The sequence below is a fragment of the Thamnophis sirtalis genome, unplaced genomic scaffold (assembly GCF_051295495.1).
Source record: "Thamnophis sirtalis isolate CommonGarterSnake01/CBP01778 unplaced genomic scaffold, rThaSir2_p1.2 scaffold_1, whole genome shotgun sequence".
Classification (NCBI taxonomy): Eukaryota; Metazoa; Chordata; class Lepidosauria; order Squamata; family Natricidae; genus Thamnophis; species Thamnophis sirtalis.
The window spans coordinates 175,058,181-175,072,669 of NW_028261381.1; the positions used below are offsets into that span (position 1 = coordinate 175,058,181).

At 46.7% G+C, this 14,489-nt stretch overlaps 2 protein-coding genes across 2 annotated transcripts in view; one reads left to right on the forward strand and one right to left on the reverse strand.

Moving 5' to 3' along the window:
- Positions 1–8,605, forward strand: part of CHAF1A (chromatin assembly factor 1 subunit A) — a 32,812-nt gene extending 24,207 nt beyond the window's left edge. Inside the window, exons 10-15 of the mRNA XM_087703352.1 lie at positions 638–718; positions 3,056–3,148; positions 5,420–5,678; positions 6,136–6,620; positions 7,624–7,732; positions 8,261–8,605. Coding sequence (XP_087559478.1) covers positions 638–718; positions 3,056–3,148; positions 5,420–5,678; positions 6,136–6,620; positions 7,624–7,732; positions 8,261–8,325 — 1,092 coding nt within the window. The 3' untranslated portion in view covers positions 8,326–8,605. The remainder of the gene's footprint in view (positions 1–637; positions 719–3,055; positions 3,149–5,419; positions 5,679–6,135; positions 6,621–7,623; positions 7,733–8,260) is intronic.
- A 1,677-nt stretch (positions 8,606–10,282) lies between these two features.
- Positions 10,283–14,489, reverse strand: part of UBXN6 (UBX domain protein 6) — a 33,701-nt gene continuing 29,494 nt past the window's right edge. Inside the window, exons 10-11 of the mRNA XM_087703353.1 lie at positions 13,444–13,589; positions 10,283–11,713 (exon numbers count right to left, since the gene is read on the reverse strand). Of these exons, the coding sequence (XP_087559479.1) occupies positions 11,588–11,713; positions 13,444–13,589 (272 nt within the window). The 3' untranslated portion in view covers positions 10,283–11,587. The remainder of the gene's footprint in view (positions 11,714–13,443; positions 13,590–14,489) is intronic.

Here is a 14,489-nt window from a genome sequence, read left to right on the forward strand (position 1 = left end):
GTTTTTAGTCCTCCGGAGCCTTCAGAGGCCTTCCGGAGGCTTCCCTGAAGGCTCTGGAGGGCAAATAACGATCCTACGGGCAAACTTCCGGTTTGTCCGTAGGGCCATTTTTAGTCACCCGGAGCCTTCAGAGGCCTTCCGGAGGCTTCCCTGAAGCCTCCGGAGGACGAAAAAACGCCCCTGGCCAGCACGCGCATACCTCGCATGTCCTGACAAACAGGTTCACCATCCCGGCCCTGTACCATTTCAGACAAGTAGCTATCCAGTCTCTCTTCTTAAAAACCTCCAGTGAAGAAACACCCACAAATTCTGGAGGCAACTTCTGTTCCCCTGGTTAATTGTCCTCACTCTTGCAAAGATTCTCCTTAACCCAAGGTTGCTTCTCTCCTTGGTGAGTTTCCATCCATTGTTTCTTGTCCTGCCTTTTTGGTGCTTTGGAAAATAAGTTGACCCCCCCCCCCTTCTTTGTGGCAGCCCCTCAAACATTGGAATTCAGTCACTTCCAGGATCCTTCTCAGTTCTTGTTTCTATTTTGCCATTAAATACTGTTCAAAATGAGTGCCTCTCCCCACCCCCGTTGCCCAGTCCTTCTGGAAGCTGTCTTAGTTTGCATTGTTCTTGCTTCTTTCCCCTGCAGAAGCTCCTGGACTATGAAGTTGAGAGTGATGAAGAGTGGGAGGAGGAGGAGCCAGGGGAGTCCCTCTCTCACAGCGAAGGGGTAAGTCTAAGCCTTTTCCCCTGAAAGAGCAACGTGCCTCTCCTTCAATGGCAAAACCCTTGGGAAGACTACGTAGCAGTTAGACTTATATACCGCTTCATAGGGCTTTCAGCCCTCTCTAAGCGGTTTACAGAGTCAGCATATCACCCTCAACAACAATCCGGGTCCTCATTTTACCCACCTCGGAAGGATGGAAGGCTGAGTCAACCCTGAGCCGGTGAGATTTGAACAGCCGAACTGCAGAACTGCAATCAGCTGAAGTAGCCTGCAGTGCTGCATTTAACCACTGCGCCACCTCGGCCCTTATGTAGTGATTGAAAGGTTGCAGGTAACATGGAGTGGTGCGGTGGCCTAGTGGCGGAGCTCTTGCCTCACAATCAGGAGGCTGTGAGTTTGATCCTAGGTAGAGGCAGGATATTTCTCTGGGCACAATGAGAATTTATCTGTTGGACAAAACTCCACGTTGGCGACAGGAAAGGCATCTGGCCATTAAACTCTCTGCTAGATCCATTCAGTTGCCCAGACTCCATCCCGCGAGGGATTACGGGGTTGTTAAAAGACAGCGACGATGTTACAGTAACATCTGGAATCAGGCACAGAAATTGGTCATCCACGGTTGGCCATATACTCTGATTTCTTGACGCTCTGAGAGAAGATGATTGGAACAGTGTCTAACAGAAATAGCCAGAAAGGTGTTTTTTTTCCTTACATTAAATTGTGTCCAATTATCAGAGACCGCCTGAAGACAGTTTTCTTGGCAAGGTTTTTCAGAAGGGGTTTGCCATTGCCTCCTTCCTAGGGCTGACAGAACCTGACTGGGTTGTCCAGTCGGTTTTGTGTCTGAAGCATGACTAGAACTCACAGTCTCTTGCTTTCTAGCCAGAGGTTTTAATCCCTACACCTAACTAGCTCCTCCAGCATGATTAATTTTGAGCTGGCATCAAGATCCGTATGTCTGGGGGGTGAAAAACACCCTATAGATGAGTGACTGCAAGGGCGTTCCTCCTTGTGAATCAAGCCAGTTCTGATTTGTGAATTTTTCCAACTGCAGCTGCCCCATAATTGGAATCTGTCCTTTGAATGCTGATATGCCCAAAGACCGTCACAGACCTTTTGAAAGGGGAGGGTGGGGAGGAGAGAAGGGGGGAAATTCATTCCTAAATGTGAGAGATGCATTTCTTTCAGAAATGGCAAATACTCGGAAACCTCTTTTTTTTCCCCCTAGTGTCATGTTTACAGTTTTTATTATAAAATACAAAAGCAAAGGAGTAGGAAAAATGAGGGAGGGAAAGGGGAAAAGAAAAGTGTAGAGACAAAAGAAAAAAAAAGGTGTTGACTTTTGACTCCCTTCAGTGCGGTAGAATAAAAATAACAACATCCAACCTCGGCTTTTTACTTTTCCATATTAGTATAAACTAGCCATTTCTACAACAAGAAACCTAACTCATCGGTAAAACCAACAATCAAAGTTTCATTTTGACTCCCACCTCAAGCACAAAGTCCAGTCGTGGTTTCCAACAAGAAACAAAAGTAGTTGTGGTTTTTTTCTTTTTCTTTGATCAAAACAGTCAATTTTGCCACCTCTGCTCACTCCATCAACTTTTGCAGCCATTTGTCCATTGTGGGGATCGAAATGTCCTTCCATTTTTGTGCATAATGTACCGCATTTTTCGGAGTGTTAAGACGCACCTTTTTCCCTCAAAAAAGAGGCTGAAAATCTGGGTGCATCTTATACATTGAATACAGCATTTTTTGCCCCCTGAAATCCCACCACCTTCACCAAAATGGGCGTGTATAGCTTTTAGGAGACTTTCAGAGCTCCTGCGGGCTGGGGAGGGCAGAAATGAGCAAAAAAACAGCCCGTTTTTTGCTCAATTTTGCCCAGCCCCCAGGAGCACTCTATAAGCCTCCTAAGGGCTATGCCTGCAATTTTTTTGATGTAAAACAGGGTGTTTTTTGCTCATTGGGGGGGGGGGGCGAGCACTCTCCAAGCCTCCTAAAGGCTATTCATGCCTTTTTGGGGGGGGGGAACGGGCCCGTTTTTGCGAGGTCTACAGAGTGCAAAATTTGCCTCTTCAAAACCTTGGTGCGTCTTATATTCCAGTGCGTCTTATACTACAAAGCATACTTGTATAGATTACTGTATGTATGTATTATTGTATGTAATCTTGTATAGAACATACAAAAATACCCACAAACGTCTTGACACAACCGAGAATGCCCTTTCCTTCCCAACCAGCCTTTTTCAGAAGATCTGCTGCTGATCTAATCTCTTATTAGAAAAAGATGCTTTTCCAAGGCCACTTTGTAATCTCTCCCTGTTTCCCTGTCATTCAGGATGAGGAAGAAGATGGTGGAGAGGAGGAAGATGATGACGATGGCTTCTTCGTTCCCCATGGATACCTTTCGGAGGATGAATGCGTGACTGAAGTAAGCCCCAAAGGGAAGGGGATTTTTCCAAGGCTAAGAGGCTGGGAAAATGAGCAAGGCGGTACTGTTGATCTACCTCAGCTGGTAGTCCTTGATTTATGACCATAGTTGAGACTGGAAATTGCTAAGTGAGAAACTTGTTAGGTGAGATTTGCCCCGTTTTACAACCTTTTTTGCCACATTTGTTAAGTGAATCACTGCAGTGGTTAAGTTAGCCTTGCGGTTGTTAAGTGAATCCGGCTTCTCCATTGACTTTGCTGGTCAGAAAGTCGTAAAAGGGGATCGCGTGACCCTGGGACACTGCAACCGTCATAAATATGAACCCGTTCCCAAGCATCTGGATGTTGATCACATAACCACAGGGGATCGTGTAAGTGTGAAAAACAGTCCTAAGTCACTTTTTTCACTGCTGTTGTAACTTTGAACGGTAACTAAACAAACTGTCATAAGTCGAGGACTACCTGTAGCCCCCAGGACTGATAGCCAGAGACAATCTCTGCCAAAAGGCTGCATCTCAAAGCTAAAACCCACTTATTTGGGAAGATGTATTTAGCTTCCACATTTGATTCTGCAGGACTAAAATTAAGATTGGGGGGAAAAAACACAATCGTAAGCTTCAATGGATCACATGTATTAAATACATGACAGGGGTTTTGCCCAGGGTGTGTGTGTTATATATACACAACCATTATTGTGGGGGTGGGGGAGTGGGCTGATATTACAGGTAGCCCTCGACTTACAACAGTTCATTTAATGACTCTTTTCATCAAAACGGGGAGCATTTTTCCCTCCCCCCCAGCCCTGCTGAATCCTGCAGAATGTTTCTGGGGGGTGGGGGAAGACAAAAACACCCCCGTTTTTCACAAAAATGGGATGCGGGGGCGGGGCTGATGTTTTTTTAATTAAATTAACTGTGGTTTTAAATCTATAAAAATACAATTGTCATGGTCAGCCATTCAGTCATATCCGACCCCCTCGGCCACTCTGGATCAGCATTCTCCATGCCGCAATATAACATAAATGCCGAAACAGACTTTCCTTGGTGTTCGTAAACTAGATATTCCAGCCTCTTATTTCACAACAGTACTTTGGAATTTGTAATATAGTACGTTTGTGTAGCTGACCGTGGCTCATTTCAAAAATGCTAATAAGAAAGATTGACCGGATTGGTACTTGGATGAGAGACAATAATTTAACATTAGGTCTGTCAATGCCTCCCAGGAAAAGGCCATGCTCCATGCTCTGCTCCTGTGACAAAAAAAGGATTGCCTTGCCTATTATTAACAAGAAAACGTGGTTTATGTATTCTGCAAATTCAGAAAAGAATTAGGAGTTTGGCCTCTAAGCTCAGAGGTGCTTTTTCAAAGGAATTGGATTTGGTTTTTCCTTGAAGATGTTTTGCTTCTCATCCAAGAAGCTTTTTCAGTACTGACTGAATGGGGGAGGATGGAAGGATTTATATTCCTCGCAGTCAACTCCGCCACTCAGTCAGAACCGAAGAAGCTTCTCAGATGAGAAGAAAAAATGTCTTCAAGGAAAAAGTCCAGTTGCTTTTTGAGAAAAAAGCACCTTTGGGACAACCATGACCTGGGTGACTGAGAATCTCCATAGACATCAGAGGAGGTATTCAGCAGGTTCTAACCAGTTCTGGAGAAACGGTAGCAGAAATTTCGAGTAGTTCGGAGAACCGGTAAATACCACCTCTGACTGGCCCTGCCTCCATCAATTCTCTGCCTCCCCAGTCCCAGGTGATTGGGAGGAAATGGGGATTTTGCAGTAATCTTCCCCCAGGAGTGGGGTGGAAATGGAGATTTTACAGTATCCTGGCCCTGCCACGCCCACAGAACCGGTTGTGAAAGTTTTGAATCCCACCACTGATAGATATCCCTCTAAGTTATCTGCTTAGATGAAGCTGGCTGAATCTTTGGAACGTGCAAAGTTGTCGATTTAATCTTTTGTTTCATGAGTCTGGTGTAATGCTGAGCCTTTTAATCTCCCATCGGAGAGTAAACCATGCTGGTGCAGTGGTTAGAGCGGAGTACTGCAGGCTACTTCTGCTGCCTGCCGGCTGCCTGCAATTTGGCAGTTCGAATCTCACCAGGCTCAGCGTTGACTCAGACTTCCATCCTCCTGAGGTGGGTAAAATGAGGACCCAGACTGTTGGGGGCAAGAGGCTGATTCTGTAAACTGCTTAGAAAGGGCTGGAAATCACTGTGAAGTGGTATATGTCTTAAGTGCTATTGCTAAACCCCTCCCTTCCTCCTAACCCAGGAATGCGATCCCGAAAACACCAAAGCCCGCCAGAAGCTGAAAGCCAAGGAGTGGGACGAGCTGATCACCAAGGGGAAGAGATTCCGCATCTTGCAGCCGGTGAAGATCGGTTGCATTTGGGAAGGCGAGCAGAGCGGTGCCGTCATAACGGCAGAAATGGGAATCCTCCAGCAATTTACAGCTTCTGTCCTGGATTCTGGTATCGCCGAGGAAGATTTGATAGAGAAAAGCAACAAAAAGAAAACGAAAGACCAACAAAGTAAGTGGCGGGTGGATGGAGCAAAGAACCAGGGTCTCCTGCCCAGAACAAGGGTCTTTTTTTCTGGAATATTCATTTTGGCTTCTTACGTTGGTGGTTTTCTTTTTGACATCTAAGAGAAGGTCTAAAGTAGCAGTCAGTTTCACAATTCAACCACTGTCGAGCTCAAAAGATTCTGTCGCTGAACAAGATCATTGTTAGGTGAATTCTGCCCTATTTTACATCCTTTGTGGCCACAGTTGTTAAGTGGATCACTGCAGTTGTTAAGGACAGGGTTATTAAGTGACTCTAACTTCCCCTTTGTTTGCTTGCCCCTTGTCTGAAATGATATAGGATCTCCTGCTTGAGCAGGGGGATGGACTAGAAGACCTCAAAGGTCCCTTCTGTGACTTCTATTGCTCCAGCAGCCAGGGATATCCTCGGCATAACTAAGATTCTGCTTTTCGCCCCTTTGCAGTTCTGGCCCAGCTGCTTCCGCTACTTCATGGCAACGTGAACGGAAGCAAAGTCATCATTCAGGAGTTCCAAGAATGTTGCCGCTTGGCGTTGCTGTCGGATCCCAGCAGCCCGGTCTCCCCCCTGGGCAGTGGAGAGGCCAGCCCCAAGGTCTCTCAAGGCCAATCTCCGGCCTGCGAGAACGTCGTCCCTTCCAAGGCCAGGCTGAAGAGGATCATCTCCGAGAACTCCGTCTACGAGAAGAGGCCCGAGTACCGGATGTGTTGGTACGTGCAATCCGAGGTCCTGAAGAACTTTGGCCAGGAGCACCTGCCCGTGCCTTGCCAGTGGAACTACATTACCCAGCTTCCATCCGTGGCCAAGGAAGAAGCGGGCAGCTTGCAAGGCGGGGCGGCAACCCAGACGCCCCCAGTCTCCGCAAAACGGAAGTCAACGCAAAGCATGTCAATAACCAAGTTCATGAGGAGACCTCCGGGGACCGAGCAGGTAAGGACGAGCTTCTGTACCCAAGTTAGTAATTTCCTCCTTGCTGGCCGTTAGCAAACTGCCACCCTGGTTCTTTGCTTCACATTTTGTTTACCGACTGTGGCGCTGACGCTCAGATCCAAGAAGCTGTATCTTAATTCACGTAGGATCAGGGGTGGGTTCCTGTACCGGTTGGTACCAGTTTGTTGGGTGCCCACCGCGCATTGCTCCGCGCATGCACAATTGACTGTAAATTGTTCTGTGTATGAGCAGAAACATGCCGGCAAGGGCAGACGAGACCGGAGAACCGGTTCGGGGGCATGGCCAGCCTGGGTTGCTGCCGGTTCTGCGAACTGGGTCAAATCACCACTACCGGTTTAGCCGAACTGGAAGCAACCCCTCTGCATAGGATATAGGTAGTCCTGGACTTACGACCATAATTGAGCCTGTGGTAATTAAGGTTGCAAAGCTAGTCATTGTGTGGACTGAGCCAGCTTTGCCATCCTTATTTATTGCAATGATCATTAAGAGGAGCCACGCCTCTTACAAGAAAACCCCACGCAGGGGCCTTCCGCACGAGTCTTCCCTCTTGGCTCACTATTTTATTTGTACGACCAATGGGGATTGCAAAGTAGTTACCGAGCGTTCTCAAAGTTATGACCATAATTATGGCTGTAAAGACATCGTAAATTGTAAAGACACAATTTAATTTGGGTGCGAAAAATTCAGATCCGGCTTTGCTTCATTGTAACCACTTGGCTTTAGTAGAGTGTATTTTCCCTAACAATGGATCCAAGAGTCTTTCTTTCCCAAGTTGGGAGGGAGGGCTGACACCAGAGGTGGGTTCCTCCCGGTTCGCACCTATTCGGTAGAACCGGTTCATCAAATCTACCGAACCAGTTAGAAGAGGTTCCACCAGTGGACCAGGAAAGCAGGCCACACCTACAGAAGAGGTTCCAAATTTTTTTGAAACCCACCACTGGCTGACACCCAACATTTGACACGCCTCTCTCTTTTGTTCAAGGCGGAAATGACAGAGATGGATGGATTTCAGGCAGACACCGAGGAGGAAGATGACGACGAATGCATCATCATAGACGTTCAGCCAAGCCAAGCCAAGCTGGCTAATTCCGGTAAATCCTTGCTTGTTCAAAGTCCCACAGCCAGAGGGAGGGAAACGAAGCTGATTTAAACACCAGTGTTGCATGTAGGGAATTTCATCAGACCCAACTAAGTTGAGAAAGACCTCTAACCCAAACTAGTTGAGACCCTGTGCCGGTCCCAGAACAGTAACTTGTATTAAACCAGCAATGTCAGTTTCGTGTGGTGGTCGAAAGCACAGAGGATGAAGCCAATCAGCTGTCCTTGGCCAGTCCCTCTCTCTCAGCCCCATAAAGCAGGCAAGGGCAAAACGACTTGCTCAAATCTGGCAAGAAGTCTGGATACTGGTTAGTCCAGTCGGTCACCAGGAATCCAGAGTCACTCAAGGCAGTACAGAAAATTGGAAATAAAAGTTTAGTTTCAGTTACGTTCAAAAGATGGAACTTTTTCACCTCGGTTGCAACTGTCCTTCACCTTTTCAGAAACTGCTTTCAATATTCTGTCTTACAGAAATGGGGAGCCGTTTTTTTTTTAAAAGTGAAACTGTTGTGTCTTTGCAGCATCCGAACAGAGGACCGCAGAAGCAGCTGCCGCTGCCGCCAGCAACTTCCCTAACGCCTTTTGATATACACATCCCTATTCTTCCCCCCACCCACCTCTTTTGTACGTATGTAGAATTCTCTTAGCTTATTGTAAAACCCCCTTGTGTATCTTTTTTTGTACGAGATACTTGAACATACTGTGTTCCTTGTAAAGAGAAGACAGCACTTTGTTCGGCTCCAAACTCTGGTGGAAGCTCAAGACATTATTTTTTAGAGGGGGAAGTGGGGTGGGTGGGTGTAGGTGAACAAAACACAGGGCATATAATCTCTTCTAATAAAAGCATTATTGAATTTTTGAGGGGCTCTGTAAGGTGGTGCTGCGATTTATTTTTCCACCTGGATTTGAAAGCGTTTAATTAGGTTTTATTATCGCTGCTCACACAAAATCTAAGAGAGAGGTGTCTCTGTGCTTGCTGCTGGCTGTTTTCTTGATGTTTCCTGACCCAACTAGGTAACATCATCAGTCCTTCAAGGGTGTGTGGGGTTTGCTCACTGTTTATAAACAGGTTGCTGGTCCTGTCAGTGTTGGTGGGAGCGTTCTTGGTGGTTCCTTCATTACGCTGCAGTGTGTATTGTTAAGTTTGTTGGTCTGAGTTGGTCATGCCAGCGGCTGTATATAAACAGAGAGCAAACCCTTCTAGCACTGATGACGTTACCCAGTTAGGTAATGAAATGTTTGCAAGAAATCAACCAAGCTCAGTGAGCACCAAGGACCCAGCCCTCCTCCTCCTTCCCTTTTCCTCCACCCCCCTAGCACTGAGGATATTGCCTAGTTGGATCACGAAATGTCGGCAGGAGAGCACCAAGGACCTCACAGTTCAACTCCGAGCTACAAATATTCCCTTCTGTTGACAAGAGATCTCTGCATTTCACTTTTTTTTCTGAGTTCTCGCTCGCCTTTCCAAGCGAACCTTATAGGTTTGTTTTCTCCTTCACGGTTGCTGTGTGTTCTGCAAACGTCCCACTGCCCCCCCCCCATGTTCTTTATGTCCCCTCTAAAAGCCCCAATCCTGTTCCTTCTGGGCTTCTCCACAAGCACCTTCCACTGCATCCCTCCCTCCCATCAAGGGAGCAAAGTGGTGTAATTCACTGACAAGGTTTCCTTAAGTTTTGTTCAGGAAGCTCTATATCAGGGGTGTCAAACTCAATTTCATTGAGGGCTGCATCAGGGCTGTGGTTGACCTCAGGGGAGGACAGCTGGGCGTGGCTGGCTGAGTAGGTATGGACAGCCTGATGCCCCTCACTGGGCATGGCCCACTGGGAGGCCATGGCCAGCTTGATGCCACTCCCCAAACAGCTGGCATGTTTCCTCTTTGCATTGGGTAGACCGGGTCGAAGTGATGCAAGGCGGCCCCTTAAATTTTCCGGGATAGCCCTGCAGGCTGGATCCAACCACATCATGGGCCGGGATCAGCCCGCAGGCCTTGTGATTGACACCCCTGCTCTTACATGTTTTGCAGCCTTAATTCATCCAGCTTTTTGAACTTGGCCCCTTGAAGAATTGTGAACTTCAGATCCCAGAATTCCCCACCCAGCAATGTACTAGATTGAGATTTCAAGACAAGAGAACTTTAGCCAATGTTTCCCAATTTTGACAACTTTGCAGACCTGTGGACTTCAACTCCCAGAATTCCCCAGCCAGCCCTGCTGATCCAGCTTATGATTTAGGCCGCTCCAGGAATTCAGATCAAGAACTACCTTGTAAAGATGCTGCTAGATTAGATTTAGATTAGATTTATTAAATTTCTATGCTGCCCTTTTCCCCGAAGGGGACTCAGAAAGGGCCAATCATTAAGACTTCCGGCACACCAGACGTACCAGCCCTATGCTATTAAAAGAAGTCTCTATTCCAGGAGTGTGTGTGTGTGTGTTTCTGCAACTTTTTTGGCCCATGCAGTATCTGATCCACCTCCTAGGGGCTAGTCCCTACGGCCATTAGATAATTAATCACCCCTCCCCAAACACAGAACCAAGCAAACATTTTAAACAGCTGCCTTTCTTTTAAACATAATCAAAACAGGATTCATGGTACAGTTTTTATACCTCACACTTTGGTTATGAATCTGCTTTTGGGGGGGGGGAATACATCACTTAAATCCAGAGCCTTCCTGGAAGAAAAATAAAAATACGGAATTTTGTTTTAGGAGGGGTGGGGAGGTGGAAAGAAAAGTGACATTTCAGTGGGTTTTCAAACTCCTGCTTCCAATTTAAAGAGATTCCACAAAACATGGGATGATAAGAGGGGGGGGAATACCTTTTGAAGCGTATCTTTTGTACATTGTTAACAGTGGCATTTTAGCTCCCCGCTGTCGCCTCCGTTGAGAGCGGAGACACCTCCAAAACCAAAAACGGTTAACCCCCGACTGCAAAAATGGGGTGGGGGCTCTGTGGCTCCACGTTTTTATCTTGCTTGCCCTGCCCTCCCCAGCAACATCAAGCAAAAAAATGTAAAGCAGCATTTCTCGTTCCTCCCGAAAAACGAACAGAGGAGGCAGGCAGAAACTTAGCAAGTCCACGAAAGCGGGACAGAGAGATTCAAAACAGATACACTGCCCCGAGGAGGAGGAGGGATCGTCTCACACCCCCTGAGGCATCCCATCCCCCCAAATATGGCATTTTTATAAAGGTGCATTTCTTGCAACAATTCCTTCCCCAAAATAAAATAAAATAAACATGGGATCGGATTCTTCAGAAGTCTTTCCCATAACCTACAACTTAACAGCAGCAGCCACACGGCCAGCGGCTACAGTAGTGTATATGCGTACGCTCCTTCATCTCCCCATAAAGCTTAACTTATCTATGACCTAAAATAATAATAATAATAAACAATTCGACGTGATTCGGGACCTCCTGCAGGCCGTGTATCCCCCGGGGAACAAAGTGTTCGTTGAAGCAACAGTGGCCGGAAGGAACCGGGGAAATCTGTTTTTGGCAGACCTCTTCCCGCGGCGTTGATCTTTTCCCACCCCAAAGGTGCTTCAAAGCGAGAAAAAGATCAGTAAAAACAGGGACTGATGAAACTTAAAACAAAAAAAATAGAAGAAGCAACGCTTGGAAAAATATCCTCCCATGATTGACAGCTCCACGTGCCAAGCTCAAGGGGTGGGGGCTGGGGGAAGCTGAATTGAGATGCTCTGCTGGCAGCTTGCCCCTCTTGCCAGCTGGAAAAAAGTCACGTCTGTGGCTCTAGTGGGCAGGAAGCAGGGAAAAGTCAAGAGGCTGGCTTCGGAAGAGTCGGGGACCACACAGGACGGAACCGGATCCAACCCCATCGCGCCTTTATTTTCAGAGCATCTGCACCGTGAGCAGCAGGTCGGGCTTCAGCACGCTTCCCATGTGCTCGCTCCGGGAGGCTCGGATGTCCTCCATGACCTCGGCGTCCCAAATGAAGGTCAGAAGCGCCGAGGGCACCTGGGAGGAGGAAGAGGAAGAAGAAAAGAAGAGGGGGAGGAGGAGGAGAAAAGACAGAAAGAAAAAGAAAAAAAAGGAAGGAAGGAAAATGAAGAAAAAATAGGAAGAGAGCGAGCGAAGGAAGGAGGGAGGGAGGAAAGAAGGAAGGAGAAAGAAAAAAAATGAATAAAAGTGGGGAGGAAGAAGGAAGAAAGCAAGGGTTAGGAAGGAGGAAGGAAAGGAAGGAGAAAGAAAGGGAGAGGGGAAAAAAGAAAATTTAGCAAGGGTTTTCAAGACACCAGCACTGAACCGATGAAGATATAAGTAATCCTTGACTTACGACTGTGGCAAGAAAGGTCATAAAATGGAGCAAACCTCAATGTTTTGCTTAGCCATGGACATTTTGGGCTTCCTTGTGGTCGTAGGATTACCTACACACCTACCAACGCCTGCGTTCAACAGTGAAGGGACATAGTTAGCACCAGCATAGAACCAATGCAGATGCAGGTAAATCCTCAACTTACGACTGTGGCAAGAAAGGTCACAAAATGCTGGTCGGTTTAAATTCTGAAGCTTCGTTTTGACTCTGTGCTCCATGTGGCCTTGCAAGCTAATTGCCAATTAGATCTTTGGCAGTGTTTCAAGGGAGATAAAGGTGGGTGCTTATCAGCCTTACCCTGAAAAACTTCGGCAGACTTCTGTCGGACTCTTTACAAACTATTTGTGACTCATTACAGGCTGTGAATGAACATAATTCACAGCCGTTGAAATAAAGAGAGGGTTTTTGGGACTAAGCGTGTGCTTTTTACTGTCTCAGGAAGCCTAGGTCAGGATACCTATACACCTATTTACACCTGTGTTCAACAGTGAAGGAACATGGGGCAGAAATCATCCTGAGAAAACACAGCTCCAACTTCTCAATGAAAGAACAAGGGAGAGCTTTGGGTCACTAAAAGGAACAGTTGTAAGTTGAGGACTGCCTGCAAGGTAAACAGCCCCAACTTGAGAGGGAGATGGCAGCCGCCGTGTTCAATAAATTCTCAGAACTTCAAGCAAAACTGAAGTGTTACTACTACTCTCCTCTCTAAAGCAGAGGTCGGCAACCTTAACACTCAATGAGCCACAAAGGTCCTAACCGGAAGCCCCAGTTTCAATTCTGGAGCCAACCGGAAGTCTGGACCCCCCACCACCACCATAGAGTCTCCTCCTAGCATGGTGTCTTTTTTCCTCTGCTGACCAGAAGTCCAGTTCCCCTACCACAGAGTCTTCTCCTAGCACGGCGTCTTTTTTATTCTGCTGACCAGAAGTCCAGTTCCCCCATCATAGAGTCTCCTCCTAGCACAGCGTCTTTTTTCCTCTGCTGACCAGAAGTCCGGTTCCCCTACCACAGAGTCTTCTCCTAGCATGGCGTCTTTTTTATTCTGCTGACCAGAACTCCAGTTCCCCCATCATAGAGTCTCCTCCTAGCACGGCGTCTTTTTTCCTTTGCTGACCAGAAGTCCGGTTCCCCCACCACAGTCTTCTCCTAGCACGGCGTCTTTTTTTACTCTGCTGACTGGAAGTCCAGTTCCCCCACCATAGAATCTCCTCCTAGCATGGCGCCCTTTTTCCTCTACCTGTCCTAACCAAAAGCCCTATCAAATTGTGGAGCTCACCGGCAACAGGGAGCCGCAGCAGAGGGATGAAAGAGCCACATGCGGCTCCAGAGCTGCAGATTGCTGACCCCTGCTCTAAAGGAATCGGATCCTTACCAGCCCGCTTTCGTTGAGCGCCAAGTTCTCATCAATCAGTTTGTGCCCCCCGGGGGCCAGCAGCTCGAACGGCAGCCAGTCATTCTGCAGAGTCTCCCGCACAAAGTGGAACAGGGCTGAAACGGGCTCCCGGGCGTAGAAGGTCCCTGCGGGAACAGGAGGAAAGGGGGAAAAATATGAATTTTCAGCTGCCTCTTGTAGCGCAGAGAGGAGCCATGATGGCGGTGTTCACTGAACGGCCGCAGCATCCGTTAATGATGCCCTGGGAATGGGGGGGGGGGAAGGGGGAAGAAACCCTCAGAAAATTAGGCACAGTCCCGTGACAAGTTGCTTAATAATTGCCATGACTTTAACAACAGTCATATATCCAAATTTACAACCTAAATGCTGGAGATGTGATTGTGTTGATGTTACATATTACCATATATGGTGGACTTGTAAAAAGGTTAAAGCATTCTGGATAAAAATATGGTGGATTATGCAAAATATTTTTAAAAAGAGGATAAAGTTTACTCCTCCGTTATTCTTGTTAGGTATAACTACTGATTGTACTGTTATAGAGACTAACTTGATTTTGTACTTAATAACGGCAGCAAGACTGCTGGTGGCACAATACTGGAAGAAGGAAGATTTGCCTACTATTCAAGAATGGACATTAAAAGTAACAAACTTAGCAGAGATGGCTAAAATAGCAGCACATCTTAAGGACCACTCCGATGAGAGATATAAACTGGAGTGGAGAAGATGGATTGACTATACTCAAAATAAATATGGGACTAAGAAATTCCAGATAGTTTATGACTGAAGAAATAAGGAATGATATAATCTGTTTAGAGTTAGCCTAACAAAAGAGGAGTTAAAGCTCAAATGAAAGATGATACTAACTTTCTTTAAAGTTTATTTTAGAATATGCTTGTTAAAGATTTATACCCTGTATTTGTTCTGGAAATCGGGGTGGGTGGGTGGGTTCGGGTGGGGAGGGGAGGTAAATATTTGTAAAAGCTTTTTTTTAAAATTTTCAATTAAAAAAAAACAGTCATTCTGAC